At 34.9% G+C, this 23,385-nt stretch overlaps 1 protein-coding gene across 1 annotated transcript; it reads left to right on the top strand.

Moving 5' to 3' along the window:
• Positions 1-10,659: 10,659 nt before the first annotated feature.
• On the top strand, positions 10,660-17,550 carry LOC18435094 (Leucine-rich repeat protein kinase family protein). The gene is made up of 2 exons (XM_006845147.4): positions 10,660-12,238; positions 16,605-17,550. The coding sequence occupies exons 1-2, from the start codon at positions 10,768-10,770 to the stop codon at positions 17,294-17,296; spliced, it is 2,163 nt and encodes a 720-aa protein (XP_006845210.1). The 5' UTR covers positions 10,660-10,767; the 3' UTR covers positions 17,297-17,550.
• The last annotated feature ends 5,835 nt before the right edge of the window (positions 17,551-23,385 follow it).

The raw sequence follows: 23,385 nt of genomic DNA, 5'->3' as shown, positions 1-23,385 counted from the left end.
GTTATCTATTTGGTCTTGGATCTCAGTTACTAAAGAAGCGAGGGGTATTTCTAAAACTGATGTTCTGATTAATCTTTCGAATCTATTTCAGATGGATGTGCCTAGAAATAGACCATGTGCTAGATGGAAGCCACCAGATCATGAAATCCTAAAGTTGAATTTTGATGACAGCTCTTTGGGGAACCCAGGCCTAGCGGGTTTTGGTGGAGTGGTCCGTAATTGACAGGGGAATGTATTACTTGCATATGTTGGGTCGTGTGGTTCTACTACGACTAACCCTGCTGAATTATTGGGAGTCTTGCATGGTTTGAAACTCTTTGTGACAAGGTATTATGGATGTGGCTTTATTATTGAAAGAGATTCGCTGAATGTTATAAAATGGTGTAAGAAAGAACAACGCTTCCTCTGGCAACTTAAATTGATGGGCTTGGAAATTTTCGACCTGATGACTTTGTTGACTTTATCGCTATAACATGTGTATAGGGAGGCAAATTTTGTGGCTGATTCTTTGGCCAAGAGGGGCGTTGGTTTGGATTCGTTGGAGGTTGCTGATAATGTAGCTTCTTTGATGTAATTTGCTTATGTTATGAATAATTTTTAAGCTTTGTCAAAAAATATATATAATTAGAGGGCAAGAAATGCTCCCTTAACTTTTTCTTCATATTTTCCTAATTAGAGACTTTCAATTTTCCTTGTTTTTCCCAAGTCTTTTTCAATTGCTCCCACCATGCTGATGCACACTCCTTAAGCTTAATAGCCACAAGCATAGCCTTCCTATCATCGATCACCTCTTTGTATTCGAAGATGCGCTGTATTGAATCAATCCAATCAAGAAATTCTTTTAATTGAAATCCTCCTACAAACTCTGGTAGATCAACTTTAATACCAAGATCTCAAGATCTGTTACCCCAAACATGGGGCTCCCGACGCGGAGCATGGGCATGGAATGGGTTTTCGAAAGTAGCTTCCGACTCACTACCATCATCATAGTGTGGGAGCTTGACTTTGCACCAAGCATTGGGTCAGTTCATCTACTTGCCTTCTCAAATTTTCGAACTCTATCTCATGGAAGTCCTACTCTCGTTGGAATAGCTCATTCTCGGCACCTTGTTGTCGAGGACGTCCACGAACCATGATGCTTTATCAAGAGCATACGATTGCACAAGAATTTCGGCTCTAATACCACCTAATGCAGTATAAAATTTACCAACAAAAATAACCATGTTTTAAGTGAGAGAAATAAAAATCGTGAGACAAATCACAAGAAGAAAGAACAAAACGTACGGATACATGTATTCCAGCACGGGCTCATAAACAAAAGAGAAGAAAAAACACTCACAAAGGGCTCTCTCTCTCACTCTACACGATCTCAAATATCTTCTTTTTTTTTCATTCATAAAATGCATTCCTTTACATGTACGTTCCACTTTCTTTTATAAACTCAATTTCTAATGCCCCGCTAACCATAAGATAACTTTCATAAAAATCAAGTTAAGGAAACCAATTATTTTCTCTACATAGATAACCTTGTACGCCCCTTAATTTTAGGATGCACAACCCTCCAACATCTTTATCTCTTTTAATAACTTAATCTAAAAATAAACAACCTAATCTTTTCCTACGGAGACAATCCTAATCTTTATTTCTCAAAAATACGCACCTACCTAAAAAGTAGGGACCAACCCAAATTTCACTTCCTTCCTCCCAAACGCCCAATAAGATAAGGACAATGTTTTTTATAAGGAAAACAAAATCCTTGATGTCCTTGTCCATAACCCAAGTTTCCAAAAAGCAACACAAACCTTCCATAGAAAAACAGACTCATCTCTTTGCAACATAAAACATGAGCAAGCTTTTTATACTTCCCCTGCAATACAAAACTTATATGCTTCCCCTTATCCAACCGTCCATTCTGAATAGAGGGCTAAGATTGTCTCAATCACAATGTCATATCTTTATACTTTTTTTTTTTTTTTTTCTATAAACTATTTTGATACTTAATTTTGTACTACAACCCTCTATTAAACTCGCACTAGAGAAAACTATAAAAAAAAAATATTTCTAATAAATAAAATGACCAAAATACCTTGAAAGATTCAAAGGGTATTTTGGTCATTATATTTTATCCAAAATTTATTTTTAATATTTTTTATAGGTGCGCCCCAATGAGAAGATGGCACGTACCAAATTTAATATTCATATAATTTATAGAAAAAAACTAAAAATAAAATACTTTTAGACATCGGATCTAAGATCAAACGGTGAGTCACTCTCTTGATCAAAATTGGACAACTGGATGGTAGGAGAAGCATGATCTTCTATGCTGTAGGGGAAGTATAGAAACCTTTCTTGTAGGAGAAGTATAGAAACCTTTCTTATAAAACATACCTTTATCTCCTATTAGTATAGAAAATATAAATCCTATCTAAAATAAGACTTATCTAAAGAAAAAGCATTTCCTAAAAAAAAAAACCTAACTCTTGCAAAACAATGAACGGACTTATTAAAAAAAAATTTAAGACTCTAAAAAAAAATTTAAAAATTAAAAATAATAATTAGCTAGTAGCTTTTAGTTGCTTCCCATCATGTTATGACACAATCTTGAATTGGAGTGTAAAACATTTTCTATGAATAAAATTATGATTTATAAAGTAATAATTTTTAAATTTAATTTAATTTTCTATGACGTTTTAGCATTGTTATGACATATGAATTATTGAATATGTAAATGATTATGCATGAATTTCAATATATGTGGATTATGCATGAATTTCAATATATGAATTTCAATATATGTGTATATGCACATAGATGCCAACTTATTATATGGATGTGCCGTATCTAGATGTCAAGTTTTTTGGGTTCACATTTTTTTACACACAAATAAACACGCTTATATAACATAGATTACATGCAATCCAAGGAAATTATAACTTTTTTAACCGCTTCTCATATGCGTAGGGGGTGTTTGGCTCCATGAAAAAATATTATTTGAAAATATCAATTTCCTTTGAGATGTATTCTCAGAAAAGTATTTCTTGTAAAATAAATTTCGGTTGTTTGGATGCTACATGGATGCAAAATATTTTCAGGGATGTTTTTAAATTTTTCATTAAATATTTTTATTGTATTATTTCTTAGAATGTCATTTTTTAGTTAAATTTGAGATAGTTTCTCTCTTTAAAATTTTGAGATAATTTCTCTCTAAAAATTTTCGAGTAGTTTCTCTCTCTAAAATTTAAGATATTTTCACTGCCTAAAATTTAAAATTTGAGATAGTTACTCTCTAAAAATTTAGAAATAGATTCTCTCTCTAAAAATTTGAGGTACTTATATCTTTCTAAAATTTGATATAGTTTATCTTTCTAACATTTTAAGATACTTTTCTCTCTAAAAATTAAAATATTAGATAGTTTCTCCCTCTAAAATTTGTGAGATAGTTTATCTTTATAAAAAATTTAGGTAGTTTTTGTCTCTCTAAAATTTTAAGAAATTTTCTCTCTATAAAACTTCAAATTTGATATAGGTTCTCTCTAAAATTTAGACACTCAAATTTCGAGACAGATTCTCTCTCTAAAACTAAAAATTGGAGATAGTTTTTTCCTTGAAAAATTTTGATATAGTTTTTTATATAAAAATTTTGAGATATTTTCGCTCTTTAAAAATTTTTAGGTACTTGCTCTCTTTAAAACTTAAAATTTGAGATAGATTCTCTCTAAAATTTGATATAGTTTCTCCCTCTAAAATTTCATGATACGTTTTCTCTCTAAAACTTAAAATTTGAGATAGTTTCTCTCTAATAATTTTGAGATAGTTTCTCTCTAGTAATTTTGAGATAATTTCCCTCTAAAAGTTTTTAGTACTTTCTCTCTAAAACTTAAAATTTGAGATAATCTCTCTCTAATTCTTTTCAGATAGTTTGTCTCTAAAAATTTGATGTGATTTCTCTCTCGAAGACCTAAAAATTTGATATCGTTTCTCTTTTTAAAAAATTTGTGATAGTTTCTCTCTAATTACTTTTTTTCTAAAATTTAAAATTTAAGATATTTTTTCTAAAACTTTTGAGATAGTTTCTTTCTCAAAAATTTATAATTTGAGACAGTTTTTATCTTTAAAAAGTTTTAGATAGTTTCTCTTTAAAAAATTTAAGATAGTTTCTCTCTCTAAAACTTAAAAATTGAAATAGTTTGTCTCTAAATTTTTTTAGGTAGTTTCTCTTAAAAAATATTCAAGCACTTTCTCTCTCGAAAACTTAAATTTTGATATAATTTCTCTCTCTAAGACTTAAAATTTGAGATAGCTTCTCTCTCTAAAAAATTTTAGATAGTTTCTCTCTCTAAAACTTTTCAAAGTATTCTTTTACTATAAAACTTAAGTTGAGATAGTTTCTCTCTATAATTTTCAAGTATTTTCTCTTTATAAAATTTGAAATTTGAGATAGTTTATCTCTCTAAAATTTTTGTGATAGTTTTTCTCATTAAAACCTAAGATTTTAAAAAGGTTCTTTCTCTAAAAAATTTGAGATAGTTTCTCTCGAAAAAAAATTTTGAGATAATTTCTCTCTAAAAAATTTTCTGTACTTTCTCTCTATAAAACGTAAAATTAGATATAGTTTCTCTCTATAAGAATTTTTAGGTACTTTCTATTTATAAAATTTAAAATTTAACATGGTTTATCTCTCTAAAAAATCTGAAATAGTTTCTTTGTCCAAAATGTTGAAAATGTTTCAACCTCTAATTTTTTTTTAAATACTTCTCTCTCTAAATTTTGATATCGTTTCTCTTTTTAAAATTTTAAGATATTTTCTCTCTCTAAAACTTAAAATTGGAAATAGTTTCTCCATATAAAACCTAAAGAAATTTTTCTCTCTAAAAATTTTCAATAGTTTCTCTCTCTAAAATTAGAAATGGTTTCTTTCTAAAACTTAAGATACTTTCTCTCTCTAAGACCTAAAATTGAATATAGTTTCTCTCTCTCTAATTCGTGGGGTGTTTTGTGAAATTAATTATATTTTATAAAGTAGACATCTTTTGGGAAATCTGGCTAGAAATCAATTTCGGACGAGGATAAAGACAATGATATAAATTTCTTTATTTTTGTATGAAATGAAGAAAATAATTACTCACGGATATACTTTTCCATCCCAAAATTTCGATCCAAAGCCCAAAAATGTGTCATTTCCACGTAAATATGTCATTTCTACACTAAAAACATGTCTACAAATATATTTCCAAAGTATGCGAACAACCCATACGCGTTCACATAGTAACTCAGTATAAAAAGATATAAAAACACTTAGAAATTGGTTTAGGGTGCCAATAGCTAGGACAATTAATGCAACATACATCCCACCCTCCATTCCCACCGTTAACATATCAAAAGAAAACGGTATATATCCATTACCAAGAAAATCAAATGCCGTAACCCTCAAATTTATGAATAGGAACGCTGAGGTTTTTATAAGGTGTCAACGTTATACTTTTGTCGTAAAGTACGTCTCAAAACTATTGCATTTTTGCCTTTAATTATGAAATTTAAAGTTCTAAAAATGGTGATGATCGAATAAATTTAAAAATATTTTAAAATCTTAAAAATGAACGGTCCAGATAATGCATTAGAAGGTAAACTATTTTTAAGACTAGAAATCTCTTTTTTCTTGATGTCTATGAATTTCGAGGTCGAGAGGATCAATTTCAGAGTTTTTTTAACATAAAAAGAACCTTTACTAGTGGGTTTTTTAGGGGCACCTTACCCGTACAGTATCCACTAGTGGGTTTTTTAGGTGCACCTTACCCGTACAGTATAAGGTCAAGACCTTATATAAACGTTTTTCGAATGGGGAAACTCGAAGAAGATGAGGAGCATTCGCTCTTGAACTAATGCAACCAAAATAGGATAGAAGCCAAGGGCACTATCAGACAACTTGAAAGGGACTACCAACTGAGCATCAAATCATGCAACAAAGGCTCTTTAGATGGAACCCCCAAAAGTAAGATTTAAATATTGTTTTGCTTCCTTTCTCGGAAAGCATTCAAAAGTAGAAAGTAGGAAATTTGGAAATTTTCCTTTATCATATTCCCATGGGATCATATATTACATTTAATCCCTGGGGTTAAAGGGAGATGGATGAGTTTTTTCATATGACGTTTGCGATCCATGTAAAAATTATTACATGATTATTTTCATAAACATAGGATCCGAGAATCCAAAAATTAGAAGATCTTTTTTCAATAATAGAAACTTATCTTTTTAGATGTCTCTATACAATATTATAGGATTCTTAATTATTTTTTATATATAATTCAGAATAGAAATCAAACTAGAGAGAGAGAGAGCTGTTAATGTCTACTAATAGCCGCTTAGGCTCGAGTCCAATTAATGAGGATATGGGTTATTATAGCTTTTAAGTTATTTATTATATATTATTGGGCCATTTATTTTTAGGAAAAGTTTATATTGAGCCAAGGCTCTAAACAATCAAATTTGAACCTCTTTCAAAAATTTTACAAGAAGAGGTTGTTTTGATGCTCAAATATCTTCAAATTGATCATCTCGATATCAAGATACATGAACATGAGAAAAAAATGGATTTCAAGTTTTGGAAATAATTTATTTTGTAACGTATGTTTGGACCATCAATTTTGAAGATTTCAAGTTTTAATAGATATGTCGATCTATACTATTTTTTAAGCTTTAAATTTTATAAATAAATATGAAAATATATTTTAACGCTGTCACAAAGATTTTCAATAGTGAAACTACATTTCTCAATACTATTTGAAGGTAGGCTCTAATTTGATTGTTTAGAACCTAGGCTCTATACAAACCGCACCCTGCATTTTTTGTACTTTTTGGTATAAAGAGACCCCAATCTCTTCTAGTCATTGGATATGAAATTAAATAACCAAAAAGTATGTGAAATTCAGAGAGAGTAGACTTAGATTGCCAAGCCATGTGTGGCACAGATCTAATACAACACCAATGAGTAGGTGCGAATTAGTTCGCAAGGGATAAACCAAAACGACATGGTTGAAAGTAGTGAAAAAATATATAACGACTTATAATCTCACTAGGGTATGACCTTTAATAGAACAAAGTAATTGGTCAGAATTCGTATTGCCGACCCTAATTAGATCTTGAAAAACAAATTTGACAAATCATGATGATGATGTCACGTCATTCAAAAAAATTTATTTTGAACTTTGTATCTAAATAATGACACATCATCAACCATCAAGTTTCAAATATAATGGTAAATAATGATTACAACCTTATATAAAAAATAAATGCTCTTATTCTATACGTTTCCAAAAAAAGAAAATTGTCATTTATGGGATAAATTAGATATCTCACAATCAGACTGGAAAAACGATAGTATACAGGTGGCGATTCTAATGGGGCTCCATGCAATCGTTTAATGGTGGGATTGACAGTATGTGTGCAATATACTATACGAGCAAAATTTATGGCACGAGTGCCTACCTGAAATATCTGGGGGGAATGAGTTGGTTTGTTGATTACTACCGCGTCTTTTGGAGAAAAGATTAAACGACTTTGTCAAATAAAGCCTGCTTTAAATTTAAAGCGTCCCCAACTCCCAATCATTCCTCGTAAAAGCTTTGTTTCATGTATTTTGTTTTCCCAAGTAGATTAGGGGTGGAAATCGGCAAACATCGGATCCGTCGTCACAGGCACACATCTCCTTTTGCTTTCCGTTGACTCTCGGTCCCTCTCCTCTCCTCTCCTCTCCTCTCCTCTCCTCTCCTCTGTTGCTAGGGAGGCAATGGGTTAGGTCAGGTCTGCCTGGACTTGGGCCTGAACCCGAAAATATGTTGTGGGATCGGATCTGGATCCAATGGGGTCCAAAGCCCACGGACCAGAATTTGGACCCAAATTGATTATGAGCGACCTGGACTCGATCTGAAAATCAATTTCTATGTTAAGAAAAGGAAAAGATATATTAAACTCATAAAACAAATAGAGGGTAACTTCTTAACTTGGAGTTCCGCGTGAGGATGTAGGAGCTAGGGTAGCTGCAAAATCTTCCATTGATACATGGACAAGTGTGTTGACTAATGGACTTACCCACATTAATCCTTACAAAGGTCAATGCTACCGCATGGAATTTGTTGCTGGGGAAGAAAATCAATATATTGCTTATCCTGTGAACCATTTGAAGAAAAAATATTCAGCCAAAGCTGCTCTGGCGAGGTATTGCATGTAGCAAGTGAATATGCCATTTCAACTACCACATTAGTGTATTCATTATTATTGGCTAATGGTATTACTTGAGCCCCATAAGATGCATTTTGACCAATAGCTACATAAACTCATATGTTCTCAGCAAGACTATTTTAAATTGGACGCAATTTCTATAAGGCTTAGGCCTTATGAAAAAAGGTAAAGCCTCACTTCATTATGGCATCTGAAAAATACTTTGAGCATGGAAAATCCCTAAGATTGGCTCTAAAGTATGCTTTCACCGCTGGTTATGAAATTTGTAGCTAAGAAGAGGTACAAAACTTATAAATCGATCAACCCTTGAAAATGAACCGTTTAGATAATGTGCTATGAGATATGCTAGTTTTAAGGCTTGGAATCCTACTTTTATTTCACAACCATAATAATCAAAGTTGAGATGATCAATTTGAACGTTTTACAATACTAGAACTATAGCTTGTCGTGAATTTTGAGATCAGACTTTACTCTCTTTCATAAAGTCTTGGCCTTATTTTAACCTTTTTCTTTTAAAATTTGTTGTGCCTTGGAGACAGGTTGTCTCATCTTTCGCCATCTCAGGGCAACCTGCAAGCGAAATAGGGAAGATAGGTACCTTAGTTGTACTTTCAGAAAAAGGGAGAGAGGCTTTGGTCTTTTACTTCGAATAATTAAAAACTTTAGATTGATTTGGGCCCAAATGAAGTGCAAAATAGAGGAGGAAGGAGGTAAAGGGAGGTCCTTTTTCGGAATAACCGCCATCACAGGGAGTCCAATGTTAAAAACGAAATCTGTCCTGATCAGGACCCTCTAATTTGGATCGAGAATTGTAAGGGACGAACCAGTACTCATGAAATATTGAGAATTAGCTGGTTCCCCCAATGACACAGTTGGTCTGGCCGGTACTACAACAAAAACATCCATAATGAGCCCCACAATTTCTTATATCTTTTCAATTTTTAAACTTTTAATGATTGGTTCAGTAGACCCAAGGTTGGAAAAAACATATTGTTTATTTGAATCGGTCATACCCATATCCGTGTTGGATCGGGGGAATAGGTGGATAGGATCAGAAGAATAGGCGGAATCAGTCATTTTTGTTTCAAAATTTTTAAAATATAATTGAAGAAAAACAGTTCATCCTTTTCTTTCGCTTGACTCGGTGAAGAATCGGCCGGACTCAATGAAGAATCATCTAAATTGATGGTTCTGAGAAAAGACCGGTGATTCTACTATTGAAAACCACCCAAATCCCATTTTTTTGCTTAATCCGGAATGTTCTCGACAATTTTCGATCCAGATCGCTTGATTTCAGAGCAGGTCACCGATTTTTTAAACGTTGGATAGACCAAATGGCTTATCTACCCAACTAAAACGGATACCACTCATCTCTTTTTCTAAACATTAACGGGGAGACACTGTGTCCTAATTGGGCCTCACCAATGTTAAAGTTAGAAAACAATTTCTCCTTGGCTCAAAGAATTACTGTTTCAAAAAAAAAAAAAAAAAAGGAATTTTTTCAAGTGTTTAAAATCCCGTACACATGATTTTGGTCACTTAATACTAATTAAATAGTTATTTAAACGAGTGGTAGTACCTCTGTAGCTTTCCCTTGTTAGAAAGGCAAAGGTTGGGGTGTTACGTGTTAGGGAACACCTCTCTCTCTCTAACAAATAACAAAAAAAAAAAAAAAAACCAAAAAAGAACATAGGAAATACCTTAAAAATAAAAAATAAAAAGAATTGCAAAAGAAATGGGGATCGAAGAGTGTACTCAAATCACATGGTGTTCCACCTACCCAATAAAAAACTAAAACGATATTACAAAAACTAGAGAGAAAAAATATCTTTGTTTAGAGAGAGAGAGAGAGAGTTTTTTTTATCAAAATGATGAGGGAACCTCCCCATCATTAAGGAGTGTTCCTAAAGCACGGAAAAGAGGTTTGTGTTTTGCCCCATTCTCCCACTTTTTAAAAGAAAAAGTTTTATAGGGCTGAAGCTCTAAACAATCAACTTAGAACCCATCTCAAAAATTTCACTCGAAGATAGTTTTTTTTATGTTCAAATGGATCATCTCATCTCAAGATATATTAACCTGAGGAAAAAATAGATTTCAAGTTTTGAAATTAGTGTATCTTCTAAAACATTTTTAGACTGTCAATTTTTTAGATTTTCAAGTTTTATAGATCTATACGATATATACTATTTTTGAAGAATTAAAGATAAAAAAATATTTCAAGGTTATCAAAAAAATTTCTAATATTAAAACAATATTTCTTGAGACTATTTGAAGGTGTGATTTACTTTGATTGTTTAGAACCTCGGCTCTATACAAACCGCATGCCTTTTTAACGGGTTATTTTTAATATTTTGGCGGGAGGTTGGGACCCACCTAATTCCCCTCCCTCGCTCTGTCGACCTCTCCATAAATACCCCTGAAACTTCCTCACTCCCTCTCTCCTCTCTGCAATCAAAAGACCACTCTCCAACTCCAAAGCCACTTTCCATGCTCTTTCTCTCTCTAAAATTCCCCCTCTTTTAGAGAGAGAAAATGGGGCTCTCCTTCTTTGTCTGTTCCCTTCTCTCTCTGCTGCTCCTCATTCCATTCTCGTGCTCGCTAACACCAGATGGTCTCTCTCTTTTGGCCCTTAAATCAGCAGTGGATTCGGACCCTAACCAGGCTTTCTCAGACTGGAATGAGAACGATACCACGCCGTGCCACTGGTCTGGCGTCTCGTGCATGGCGATCCTGGGAAATTCAGATCCTAGGGTGGTCGGGATCACGATTTCGAACAAGGGTTTACACGGCTACATCCCCTCTGAACTCGGTGCCCTAGTCTATCTCAGGCGCCTCAACCTCCATGGAAATCATTTCGCAGGCTCATTGCCTTCTCAGCTCTTCAATGCTTCCTCCCTCCATAGCCTCATTCTCTATGATAACAATTTTACTGGGAGCTTGCCCCCTGGTTTATGCCGGCCCCCTCGTCTCCAAAACCTGGACCTCTCTCATAATGATCTTGGCGGCCCCCTCTCGCCGAATATTTCACAGTGCAAGCAACTCCAGCGCCTGATTCTAGCGGGGAATCGATTTTCGGGCGAGATTCCAGCAGGGCTGGGATCGAGCCTTAAGAACCTTGTCCAGCTCGATCTCTCATCGAATCTCTTCAATGGCTCCCTGCCTCCCGATCTTGGTGACCTGGGCTCACTTTCAGGTACGATGAATCTATCGGAAAATCAATTTTCCGGCGAGATTCCGGCGAGTCTAGGTCGGTTACCTATCACAGTGAGCCTAGACTTGAGATCAAATAATTTGAGCGGACAAATACCACAACAGGGCTCATTAACAAACCAGGGTCCAACGGCCTTCTTAGACAACCCAGGCCTCTGCGGCTTCCCCTTGCAGAACCCTTGCCGCAATTCTCCAATCTCCGGCCAGCGGATTCCAGCTATCACGCCCGAAGCCAGCAAACACATTCAGAAGGGGATGAAGCCCGGCATTATCGTCGCGATCTCAGCTGCCGATGCCTTGGGGGTGGCGATGATCGGGGGCTTAATCGTGTTCATCTATTGGAGAGCTAGAGATAACAAGGGGAGCTGTAGCTGTACCGGGAAAGAGAAGCTCGGACGGAATCACGTCGCCAGAAAGTGGTTTTGCGGCAAGAATCGGGGCAATGCGACAGAGAGTGGGTCAGAGAAGGGAGGAGAAGGCGAACTAGTGGCGATCGATAAAGGGTTTCACGTGGAAATGGAGGAATTGTTGAGGGCAAGCGCCTATGTACTGGGTAAGAGTAGTTTGGGGATTGTTTACAAAGTGGTGGTGGGGAATGGGATTCCGGTGGCGGTGAGGCGGCTGGGGGAGGGCGGAGCGCAGCGGTTCAAAGAGTTCGAGGCGGAGGTGGAGGCAATTGGGAAAGTTAGGCACCCCAATGTTGTGAGGCTGAGGGCGTATTATTGGGCGCCCGACGAGAAGCTTCTCATCTGCGATTACATATCAAATGGCAATCTCATCACTGCGCTGCACGGTACGTTTACAGGCTTTGACCCCCATTTCTCTCTCTTCTCTCTTTTTCTCTCTCTCTCTATCCAATTTTTTTTTATATCTTTTACTCCATCGGACCCTTTCTTTTGTCCTCATTTTCAAATAAAAAAAATGGGAGACTCGTTTTTATTGTCTTTTAAATTGGTAAGCATCTTTGCTTTGACACACTCCTTTACAGATCGGCTGTTTATTTTAGAGCTGACCGAATGCGGCGGTGCTGCTTTCGATATTGAGTTAGTACTTTTATCTGATGGGAAATTTAGGGACGTATAAATATAGTTTTATTTTTTATATTCTAAAAGGCTTTACTAAAACAAAATAAAACTTCACCTCAAATCTTCTTCTAAAAAGCATAAATCTCTATGATGGATATAAATTAATTTCTAATACCGAAAGCAAAATTTGAATCTTGTGGATCTATCAACATTTAATTTAGGGTAAAACGGATGGTGTAGATAATTTGTTACAATCTACATACTTTTAGAACTTAAAATTCTATTTTCTTTTCTCAACTAAAATGTTCAAGCCGAGATGATCAATTTAATGATTTTCTGATGCTTGAATTGTGAATTTTGATGAATTATGAGGTACGTATTTTACTTATTTTGTTGGGGCTGCAGCCCTCTATCAAATTATTTTCCATTTTAGAATAGTTTGGTACATTTTTGTATTTTTTGTATTCTAAAATAGTTTTATTTTTTATACCTAGTTTTATTTTTTATATTCTAAAATAGTTCGGTATTTTTGTGTGAGTGTGGTTTGTAATAGGTCGGAGGCCCTAAACAATCAAAGTAAGGCGCACTTTTAAATAGTGTCCAAATATGTTTTTTGGTACCTGAAATCTTAGTGATGCCTTGAAATTTTATTTTCATATCTAATTATAAAATTTAAAGCTTAAAAAAAAGTGTAGATCAGGCAGATCTATTAACACTTGAAAAATCTTGAAAATTGATTGTTTAGAAATATATTAGAAGATGGACTATTTCCAATACTTGAAATCCATTTCGTCTCATGTCTAGATGATCGATTTGAGGATTTTGGGTATTGAAATAACATTTTCTAGTAGATTTTTTAGGTGCTTTAATTTAATTGTTTAGGGGCTTCGATCTTATATAAACTTTTTCCTTTTTGTATTTTACAACTTATCTTATTTTTTAATAATATAAAATGCATTTTAATTTTATGTCTTTTTTATGCACCCAATTGAGCTCAAATTTAGTATATCCATAATCTTTACAATAATATACATATAAAAATTATTTAAAGTAATTCAAAATAAATAAAATTACCAAACTACTCTCGTACTATTTGGAGCTAGTTTGATAATTTTATTTATTTTAAAGTTTTTTTAAATAATTTTTTATACGTGTATAATGATGAGAAGTATATACATATCAAATTTCAACTCAATCATAGATATAGAAAAATATATAAAATTAAAACTAACCGTAAAATAAAAAATATATGGATTGTTCCTAAAAGAAAGTAAGAGATATAGAAATTAAAATATAATCGTAAAATTAGGAATATATGGATTGTTTCTAAAAGAGAAATGCATAATAAGACTATTTTGTTTTTGGCACAAAGAGGTCATAACCATTTCTGATTATTAGATGTAAAATCTGGACTTATATGTAAATTAATATGTACTGGTGACTTTGGAGCTTCTCGCACACATGCATTTTAGATTTATCTCACACACCGAGGTATAGTGTCCGAGCGAAAGCAATTGTGGTTATTAAAAAGGAAAAGAATAAAAAAAAATATCTTACTTTTGATACAAGAATGTTACTTTTGATACAAAAAGGTCACAATCACTTTTGTCCATCAGATTTCAAATTTGATGATTATTTGTGCGTGATTAATTATGTTTAAAGTTCAAACAAATCATCTAGAATTTTGTGACACACCCCCTCCCCCTTTTTGCTTCTATGAATTTGGGAAGGATTTGTAGAGCATATTTCTATTTGCTCCCTTTGGTAAAATTGACTTCAATTTTTGGGAGGTAGATCTGGCTTAGCGACCAATCTTAAAAATAAAAATAAACAATACAAAATAAATATAAAAAGAAAAAAATTTCATAAGCCTACAAAATGATGTTCCTAAATTTTCCATTATTTGGAAGGAAAGATCAAATTGCTGAAAAATCAAAATTACAATTTTATTTTAAAAATAATCATCTTTATTATTCTCCCAAAAAATTGACATAAAGGAAATTGTCCCCGGTAACCCAAGTGAGGTACTGTACCGTATGCTCCTATGAGATGCAACAAACTTTTTAGCTCGAGCTTTAGAGGTTATAGCATAAGACAATAAGCAAAGGGTAGGTCGCGAGAGTACACGGGGTTTTTTTTGTTGGAAACGTATATAAGATTATAACTTGTGGCAATTAGATGTGGAATTGGTTCAAACCTTGTGGAACACCCTGTTTGTCAAATGTTGATCAAAGATGAATGTTGCCTTGTTGTATCATCAAATTTATGGGATTGTTTACAAAGAGGTCATTTAGCTTTTGTACATGGAGGTCAGAATCTTATTCATTATGTGTCAAATTGGATGGCTTGGGGCGAGTCACGAAGTCCGAAAATTTTTTTTTTTTTGGAGCTTTGTGTGTATTCAATGACACGTTTACAATCACTTATTTTGAAATTTATGAGACAAAAAATGATTGTGACCTCTATGTACAAAGAAATCCAAATCATAAGGTTTGTGGTTGGAACTACCCGGTTCCTAATATTTAGCGAGATTTAGATCAATCTGACTGATTCGATCCAAATCGGTTGGTTTTAATCTAAATCATCAATGTTTTTAAGGACACGGTTTCTATTTGGCCGGTCTGCATATTGTAGAAATGCAGACTTGCCAATAAATATATTTTTAAAATATAATTTGATCTTAAGTTTTAGAGAATATATAATCTTTAACATGTAGATCGTGAATATGAAAATAATAATAATTGAAAAATAAAAATAATATTTATATTAAAAAAATATTTGGATGATTAATTACACTTATTTTTAGATGAATCACCTATTTGCATCCATCTTTAGCATGGATATTTTATACGTCTGGACCACTTACCGTAAAAATGCGCTCTAGCCTACATGAAACAATTTTTCACTTTTTGAACTTCGATAATTTTGATATTTGGCAATGACTCCACCAGCATGAACGGTAGTACATTTTTTTAGCTCACCCAATAAATCGGGTGGTGGAACAACGTCCATCTTTTTTCTTCATTGTTAAAACAAAAGAATACAGAAGCATATTTTGGGTGGCAAAATCAGAAGCTTTCGGTGGATTATCAAAAGCTTGACCTGCCAATTGTACTTAGATCGAAGTGATACGTACTATTTGAAGCCGTTTTGATAAGGACACTACACGAGCATGAAGTGATGATCATCATTATCAAATTCGAATAATACCCTCGTAAAGGTGTCTTCCGCGGTTGCTAACAACCGTGGTCCCGCCAGTTCCACCAACTTTTCCTTTTTCTTCACACGATTTATTAACGCTTTGACTTTCGTTTGACGGTTCGGATCCCACGAGGCATGTATATGTGAAATCTGAACCTCTCGATTTAAACATTTTATATGGAAGTACTCATTGTGGGACGCCTTGCATTTGATTCTGGCTTCCGGTGTACGCAAATGCATGTCGTCCATCAGCTTTATCAGCGCTTTCATTGTAGTTATACTGCGTGATTAGAACCTAAGGTTTGAAATCAATGTGGGGGCGATCGGGGTCCATGGAACCCCACTTGCAATAGCCCCGGTTCTCAATGTTGTTAAATGATTTGGTTTCTTTGGTAGTTGAACCCAAGATCAGTCAATCCGGGTTAGGATTACCTGATCGGTTAGGGTGCCATCATGTTGTCATCACCGTTCCTTCTCAATATGGAAGATCGAAAAGAACCTTTCCTCCCTCATGTTTGTCATTGTCCGGCTAAACGGAGGAACAATGCATTTTGTTCTCCATTATTGAGAAAGGACAGTTGGGACCATGTAACAAACTGTTTGTTTTTTCTTTTGCATTTTGCTTTTAGATATAAATAGGGCTCACAATGGGTCGAATAGCCCGGCTCGACTTGGTCACACCAGCCTTAAAAACTAAGGGCATAGACCACAAACTATAGCAAATTAGTTTTTTTGTTTACTTTTATTGTATTTGGCCCGGCCCAGGCCAGTTTTGATAGGGGTAGGGCTGGGCTTGGGCCAGGATCTCTTAGGATCTATCAAGGCTGGGCCTGGCTAGGGCAGCCCAGTTTGTTGCCACCCTTAGATGTAAATTACTTTGGTGCCCATTGGTTGGGGACTTTTCTGAATTGAATTTCACCTAAATTATTGCAGGTCGTTCCGGCCAGGCTCCCGCAAACCTCCCATGGCCTGTCAGGCTCAAGATAGCGAAGGGCACTGCCAGGGGGCTTGCCCACCTGCATGACTGTAGCCCACGAAAGTATGTCCATGGTGATATCAAACCCTCCAATATCCTTCTTGATTCCAACCTCAACCCATATATCTCCGATTTCGGCCTTAGCCGCCTTTTCGGAATCACCGGAAATCCCAATGCCAACATTTCTGGGGGCTACCTTGGCAGCGTCCTCCCATATGCAAGGACCCCGTCTGTCTCTGCAAAAGGTGGAGATTGGTCAGGCACGACTGCAGGCACCTCAAAGAGCTTCACCGATTGCTATAAAGCCCCGGAGGCTCGAATTGTTGGGGCTCGGCCTGCCCAAAAGTGGGATGTTTACTCTTTTGGTGTAGTTCTCTTGGAGATGCTTACTGGAAGGTCACCAGAAGCTCAATGGGCAGCCACAGGAGAGGAGTTGGTTTCTTGGGTGAGGAAGGCTTTTGAAGAGGAGATGGCACTCTCGGAGATTGTGGATCCGGCATTGCTTCGGGAAGTTCATGCCAAGAAGGAGGTTCTTGCTGCATTTCATGTTGCTTTGACATGCACAGAAGCAGAGCCGGAAGCTCGACCAAGGATGAAGAGTGTGTCTGATGCATTGGAGAAGATTGGGTCTTCGTCATACTCGTGTTAACATTCTCCACTGGGGGAGCTATTGTTTTTCCCTTAGATGCGAGCTTCTTCTTCTCTCTCTTTCAAATTTTTATGTCTTATTTGGCTTTCTAAATTTTTTACTGATTAATGTATTTTTCATTAATAACTAGATGTCTGGAGCAGGTTTCAAAGGCTTCAAAAAGAATTCCATGGGAACAATTCCCTGAAAATGACATTCTCTCGAGAAAGAATAGCTTTGCTTAGCAAATAAGATCTACCATTCCATGTGATTAATTTTCATTGCAAAATTTTTTTTTCCAATGTTCTCTGTCACCAACAATGTTAAAGAATAAATAAAACTATATGGAATGGGGATTTAGGCTACTCACATTCTCTCGTATTAATGGAAAATATATTTGACATTATCTATAGGGAAAAGTTTATATAGAGCCGAGGCTCTAAACAATCAAATTTGAGCGTACCTCAAAATTTTCATTAGAAGTAGTTGTTTTGATACCCAAATATCATCAAATTGATCATCTCGATATCAAGATGCATGGACATGAGAAAAAAATGGATTTCAAGTTTTGAAAATAGTATATTTTGTAACGTATTTTGGGACCGTCAATTTTCAAGTTTTTATAGATCAACACCATTTTTGAAGCGTTGAACTTTACGAATGAAGATGAAAATATATTTTAATGCTATCACAAAGATTTTCAGTATTGAAAGTACATTTTTCGATACCATTTGAAGGTAGGCTCTAATTTTATTGTTTAGAGCCTAGGCTCTCTACAAACCGCACCCTTATCTATAAGTGACGTTTCTGACTTTTTAGTACTTGTACCATGCAGACAGTCTTTCTCTTTTTCTTTTTTTTTTTTTTTTTTCCTTTATAGGGTAGGTAAGTGGTGAGATAAGGATTGTCCTTGACATTACTAGGTTAGTCTTTACTAGCGCTTAAAAACCCAATATGGGTATTGGATCGGCCCTCCACTGTACCAAATCTAGATCAAGAATTGTCGATCCCATGATTTTCCATGGTAAAAAATTTTAAAAAATAAAAGTTATAAAAAATTGGGAATCCCAGCTCTCTAACCAAGATTGCCAATTCCATTGATAGAATTGCTTCGGCCATTGATAGAATTGGCAACTTCCCATTGAGTTGGACAAGTTCCCTGTGTAGTAGAAGAACCACGTTGGTTAAATCAGTTGGGGAAAAAGTCCCCACCTGATTTTCACTAATAATAAATAAAAAAAGTATAGCTTATAATTTTACAGCCTTAGAATAGGGCAGTTGTGTCAGTACTTCATGATTTGACAAAATTGCCCTATTTTAGGGCTGTAAAATTATGTGTCGTACTTTCGATCATTTTAAAGCCCTAACCGGGCTTTTGAAAGCTAACTTAAAAGAACCTGGATATAAACTATCTCTCAGCCTTCTGGTGTTAAAAGTATGGATTTTTAGGGCCCTTTAATCCTATGCTCAAACTCCATAAAATTTACAGATAGACTTGGAGCAGAGAAGGACACTCCCCAGCAATCGATCTCAAATGGTCTATGCTGCTATTTATGCCCACATTGGTACAGTAGGATATAGAACTTTGAAATAATGTGTAGGGACAATCTAAAGTCCTTGTTTTGGGGTCTGACCACAAAGGGATTCGAACTTTGGGCGTGGTGTTGCTGCTTCGATGCCAGAAGTCCATAACCAATGAAGTTGGGGTAGCCGAAAAAGGACAAGAAAGAACGCATTTGGATCTTCATCTTATCCATGATCAATATTCTCTATAATCTGTGTCGAATGTTTTTCCCCCTAAGGTTTCTTTCTTTTTTCCTCCAATCTAGTTTATAAATAAGTTTCTCTAAGAAAGGTAAAGATTGTTTGCTACAATGTACATGACGAGGACCTCAACCTTCTAATGGTTGGGATCACTCAATGGAGTCCCTTTCAAATTGAAAAAAAGCTCACCAGAGCAGGAATTGGAATTAGGCTTGATTATTAAGGTGTCAAAAACTACAACCCTGCTTGTCAAGTTCGATTCCTACCACTGCACTACCCAAAAGGGAGACCGAAACAAGGACGATCACATAGCATCCTGCAAGGTTGCCAACTTCTATAATTGAAATCTTGGAATATATCCAAATCATTGATTGGTTTGACAAGATACATTGTGATTCTAATATATTAGATGGTATGTTTAGTAGGCCAAAATTATGGTAGGATTGTATACTATGAGACCACTTATTTTTGTTAGAAAGAGATCACAACTACTACTATCCATTATATGTTAAATTGGATGGCTTGGAGTGTGACACAAACTTCAAGAATTTTTTAATTTGTTATTGAACTTTGACTCTAGTTAATGATATTCAGAATATTCAATTTGAGAACTGACGGACAAGAGTGATTGTGACCTCTTTAGATTAAAAGTAAATAGTCTCTTTATATATATCTCCAATTAAAAGGGGCTAAATTTCTAAATAATTGATCAAAATCATGGTGCTCAAAACTTTTCATCCGAAATGAAAATTTAATGATGACAAAAACCTTCAAGAAGAGGGATTTACTTGACCTCTTTCTTCATGAGTCAAAAACCATAAAAGTAGAAGACAGTGGTACTTATTGGATGTTAAGTAATGAAACGTACATTTAAAGACACTCCTCAAAAAGCAGTTTCCATGAAAACGTGTTACAGTTATATAAGGTAATGGAACGTTCAAATATGGGGATTTCAGACCGCACAATTTAGTACCAAGTTCCAATTATGTCAGTACCAGTGGTATTGTGTTAGTTTCCTCAAGATAAATCGGGCTGTCCTTGTCTCAGTGTTAGCCAAACCGGCCGGGTTACCCAAAAGTGGGCCATGGCGGGTCTCGTTAAGCCAGCTGTGGTGGTTAAGTTCACAAGTTAAAAACAAATCACAAAAAATTATTAAAAAATATAAAAAATAATAAATTTATTCATAATGTATTTTTATATGTTTTTATCATTTCGGCAAAGATTGGAAAGTATTTTGGCCGCAACATTTTCTCATCTTTTTAGATTATTTCTAAAATACTCCTTGTCACAAATTGATTTTTTAAAACGGTGCAGTTTGTATAGCGCCTAGGCTCTAAACAATCAAATTAGAGCCTACCTTCAAATAGTGTCGAGGAATGTGGTTTCAATATTATAAATATTTGTGATAGCTTAAAAATATATTTTCATTTTTATTTATAAAGTTTAAAGCTTCAAAAATAGTGTAGATCGACAGATCCATGAAACCTTGAAAATCAACAATTCAAAAATGCGTTACAAAATACATCATTTCCAAAGCTTGAAATCCATTTTTTTTCTTATGTCCATTCATCTTGATGGCGAGATGATCAATTTGAGGATATTTGGGCATCAAAACAACCTCTTCTAGTAAAAATTATAAAGTAGGCTCTAATTTGATTGTTTAGAGCCTCAGCTCTATATAAACTTTTCCTTTTTTAAATTCTATTTTTTCACCTCATGTGTTTTGTTTAATTTTACTTTAAATATATTTTTCAAAACTTTGATTTTTTTTGTATTTTTTTTATTTTTAAAACACTTTGTTGCCTAGCCACTACCTGCATGACCACAGTTGGTTATCCGGACCGGTTCGAGGTTACCCAGACCCTGCCCATTTCTCGTTTCCGTTCCCGGTTGTGTTTTCCTACACGGCCTAGTCTACCCAGGGACATTCACAATTCATCATCTGAATGAACCATATCAAATTTTTTATCCTCGCAATCGCTTCTAAAAAAAAGCATGTTAATGTTATAAAGTCACAAACTATGCTTACTATTCTCTCAAATGATCTCACAATGTGTGCGACAAATAACGATGATGAAGAATCTGGTTCTTAATGGTTTTATCTTTTTTACTTTTCAGAATGTTCCTGTAATGGATAGTGTTTCCTTTTTCATGAAAGACTGGATTCGAAGGCAAGGCAAAGTCATAGAAGAAGTGGTGGACCATACTAATATTATATGCCTTGCTTCTTAGGAAAGTAACCTTGCATTAATTATTGGGTTTTGTGGGGCAGAGGAAGTTATTGGGATTTCCTTTCCTTAACCAACCCTTCTACTTTTTCTTCTCCCCACTCTTTAAAACTTTTATTTCACATGGGTTTGTTTGTTGTCTAACTTAGTTTCAAAGTATAGGCTTTTGTGTTCTTTGAATTATTTGTTCTCTTTTTTTTTTTTTTTTTTTTGGCGTAAGTAATTGGATGAGTCAGTGAGGAGAGGCTCCCAACCCTGATAAGAATAAGCGCTAACCAATTAAGCTTGAGCTTTTTTCTTATTTGTCCTCTTCAATTAAGATATCTATTTCATTTTAAGCCGTTTTGATACCATAATGACTAGGCATTTCCACAAGGACCGGTTTCTATACGCCCAAGCCCGCAAATATAGAAATGCAGGCTTCTTAATAAATCTATTTTTGAGATGGATTTTAAGACTTAAATTTTAAGAACATGTAATCTCTAACATAGAGATCGTGAATATGAAACAATAAATAAATTTAAAAAACTAAAAATAATAATTGTAGTAAGAAAGCATTTGGACTGTTAATTTTCATTGTTTTTAGATGGAACACCTACTGGCATCCATCTTTAAGATGGATGCTTTACACTTTCTGGACTGCATATGTAGAAATACGGTCCAACCCGCATGAAACAATTTCCCTTTCCACAATTTGGATACCATTTAGAGATGGGATTTCAATATTTATGTGAATATCTGTTTTGAGGTAAAAACATGGAAATGTGTAATCCACCAAACTAATAATAAAACCGTTGCTGCTACCGCTACGATATATTGCTATTATGCAAATTAATGTACAATATTATGATGTTTATTAATATATTTTTATCATTGTTTACTACTCTATTATTAATATATTATTGTATTAATATTGTATATAGTATATCACACTGATAAGACTGTAATATTAGATAATAATATTATATTACAATATTATTAATGCAAGCCAAATAATGGATAACCATCTTTTAAGTTTCTTATAAAATACTATCCAAACAGCTAACACTCATATTCCAGGAGATGTTGATTCCAGGATAGGCATCTCCAAGTATCCAAACATGAATAGGCTAAAGGGCATGACACAGTAGTAGGTGGTTTCCCATTGCGTTATGAACGATGTTTTGGTCTGGTCTTCTTCTGTCATAAGGATCTGGTTGTAACTTGAGAAATCGTCCATGAATGACAAAATCTCGTGCCCCACAGTGTTGTCGACCAAGGCATCTATATTTGGTAGGGGAAAGTTGTCTTTGGGACATGCCTTGTTGAGCTCGTTGTGGTTGACACACACTCGGATCCTCCCTACTTTCTTGGGTACGACCACTATGTTGGTCAACCATGTTGAGTAATCGACGAGGGTGATGAATTTTGTCTCGGGCAATTTATCGATTTCTTTTTTGACTTTGAGCTGAAGGTGGGACTTTTGACGTCAAAGTTTTTGCCTTACTGGCTTTGCCCCCTCGTTAAATACTAGGTGATATTGCACCAATGTGGGATCTAACCCTGACATATCATCATATGACCAAGCGAAGACATCACGATATTCCTTGAGAAAAAAAATCACATTTTTCTGCTCCTCAGGAGATAGAGAGGCTCCAATCTTAATTAATCTTGGATACTTCTCGGTTCTTAGGTTGATGCCGATTGTCTCTTCGATGGTAGGCATTGGGTCACCATCAAATTTCTTCTTGAACTACTCAACATGAGAACTGAGTTTCTCAGGTTGAGGGATTTCTTCAGACTCTTGGTTCTCTTGATTTTCATCTAGGTTATCTGATTCGTCATCTGGGGAATTTTGCACCATCAATAGGCTATCTTGAGGCCATTTTTTAAAATTCATTTTTCGTATTATCATTTTTATCATGTTCCAAATTTTCAATGGTTTTTGAAATCTCACAAGAGGTGTCCCTTATGGGACTCGCAAGGGATATGTTGTGGACCGGATGCGCAGGGTGGTCACCTATCCGTTTTTTGGCATTGAGATTTTAATAAGCCACTGGTATGCTTTGAGCGATTCTCGAGATAGGGGAGTGATTGACCAATTTCGTTCCTAGGTTCGAACATACAATTGAGCACGAT

This window comes from Amborella trichopoda, chromosome 6, assembly GCF_054954075.1.
Source record: "Amborella trichopoda isolate Santa Cruz 75 chromosome 6, AtrichopodaSantaCruz75HAP2 v2.0, whole genome shotgun sequence".
Lineage (NCBI taxonomy): Eukaryota > Viridiplantae > Streptophyta > Magnoliopsida > Amborellales > Amborellaceae > Amborella > Amborella trichopoda.
The sequence above is the reverse complement of the archived record's forward strand: the minus strand, read 5'-3'. Positions and strand labels throughout refer to the sequence as shown.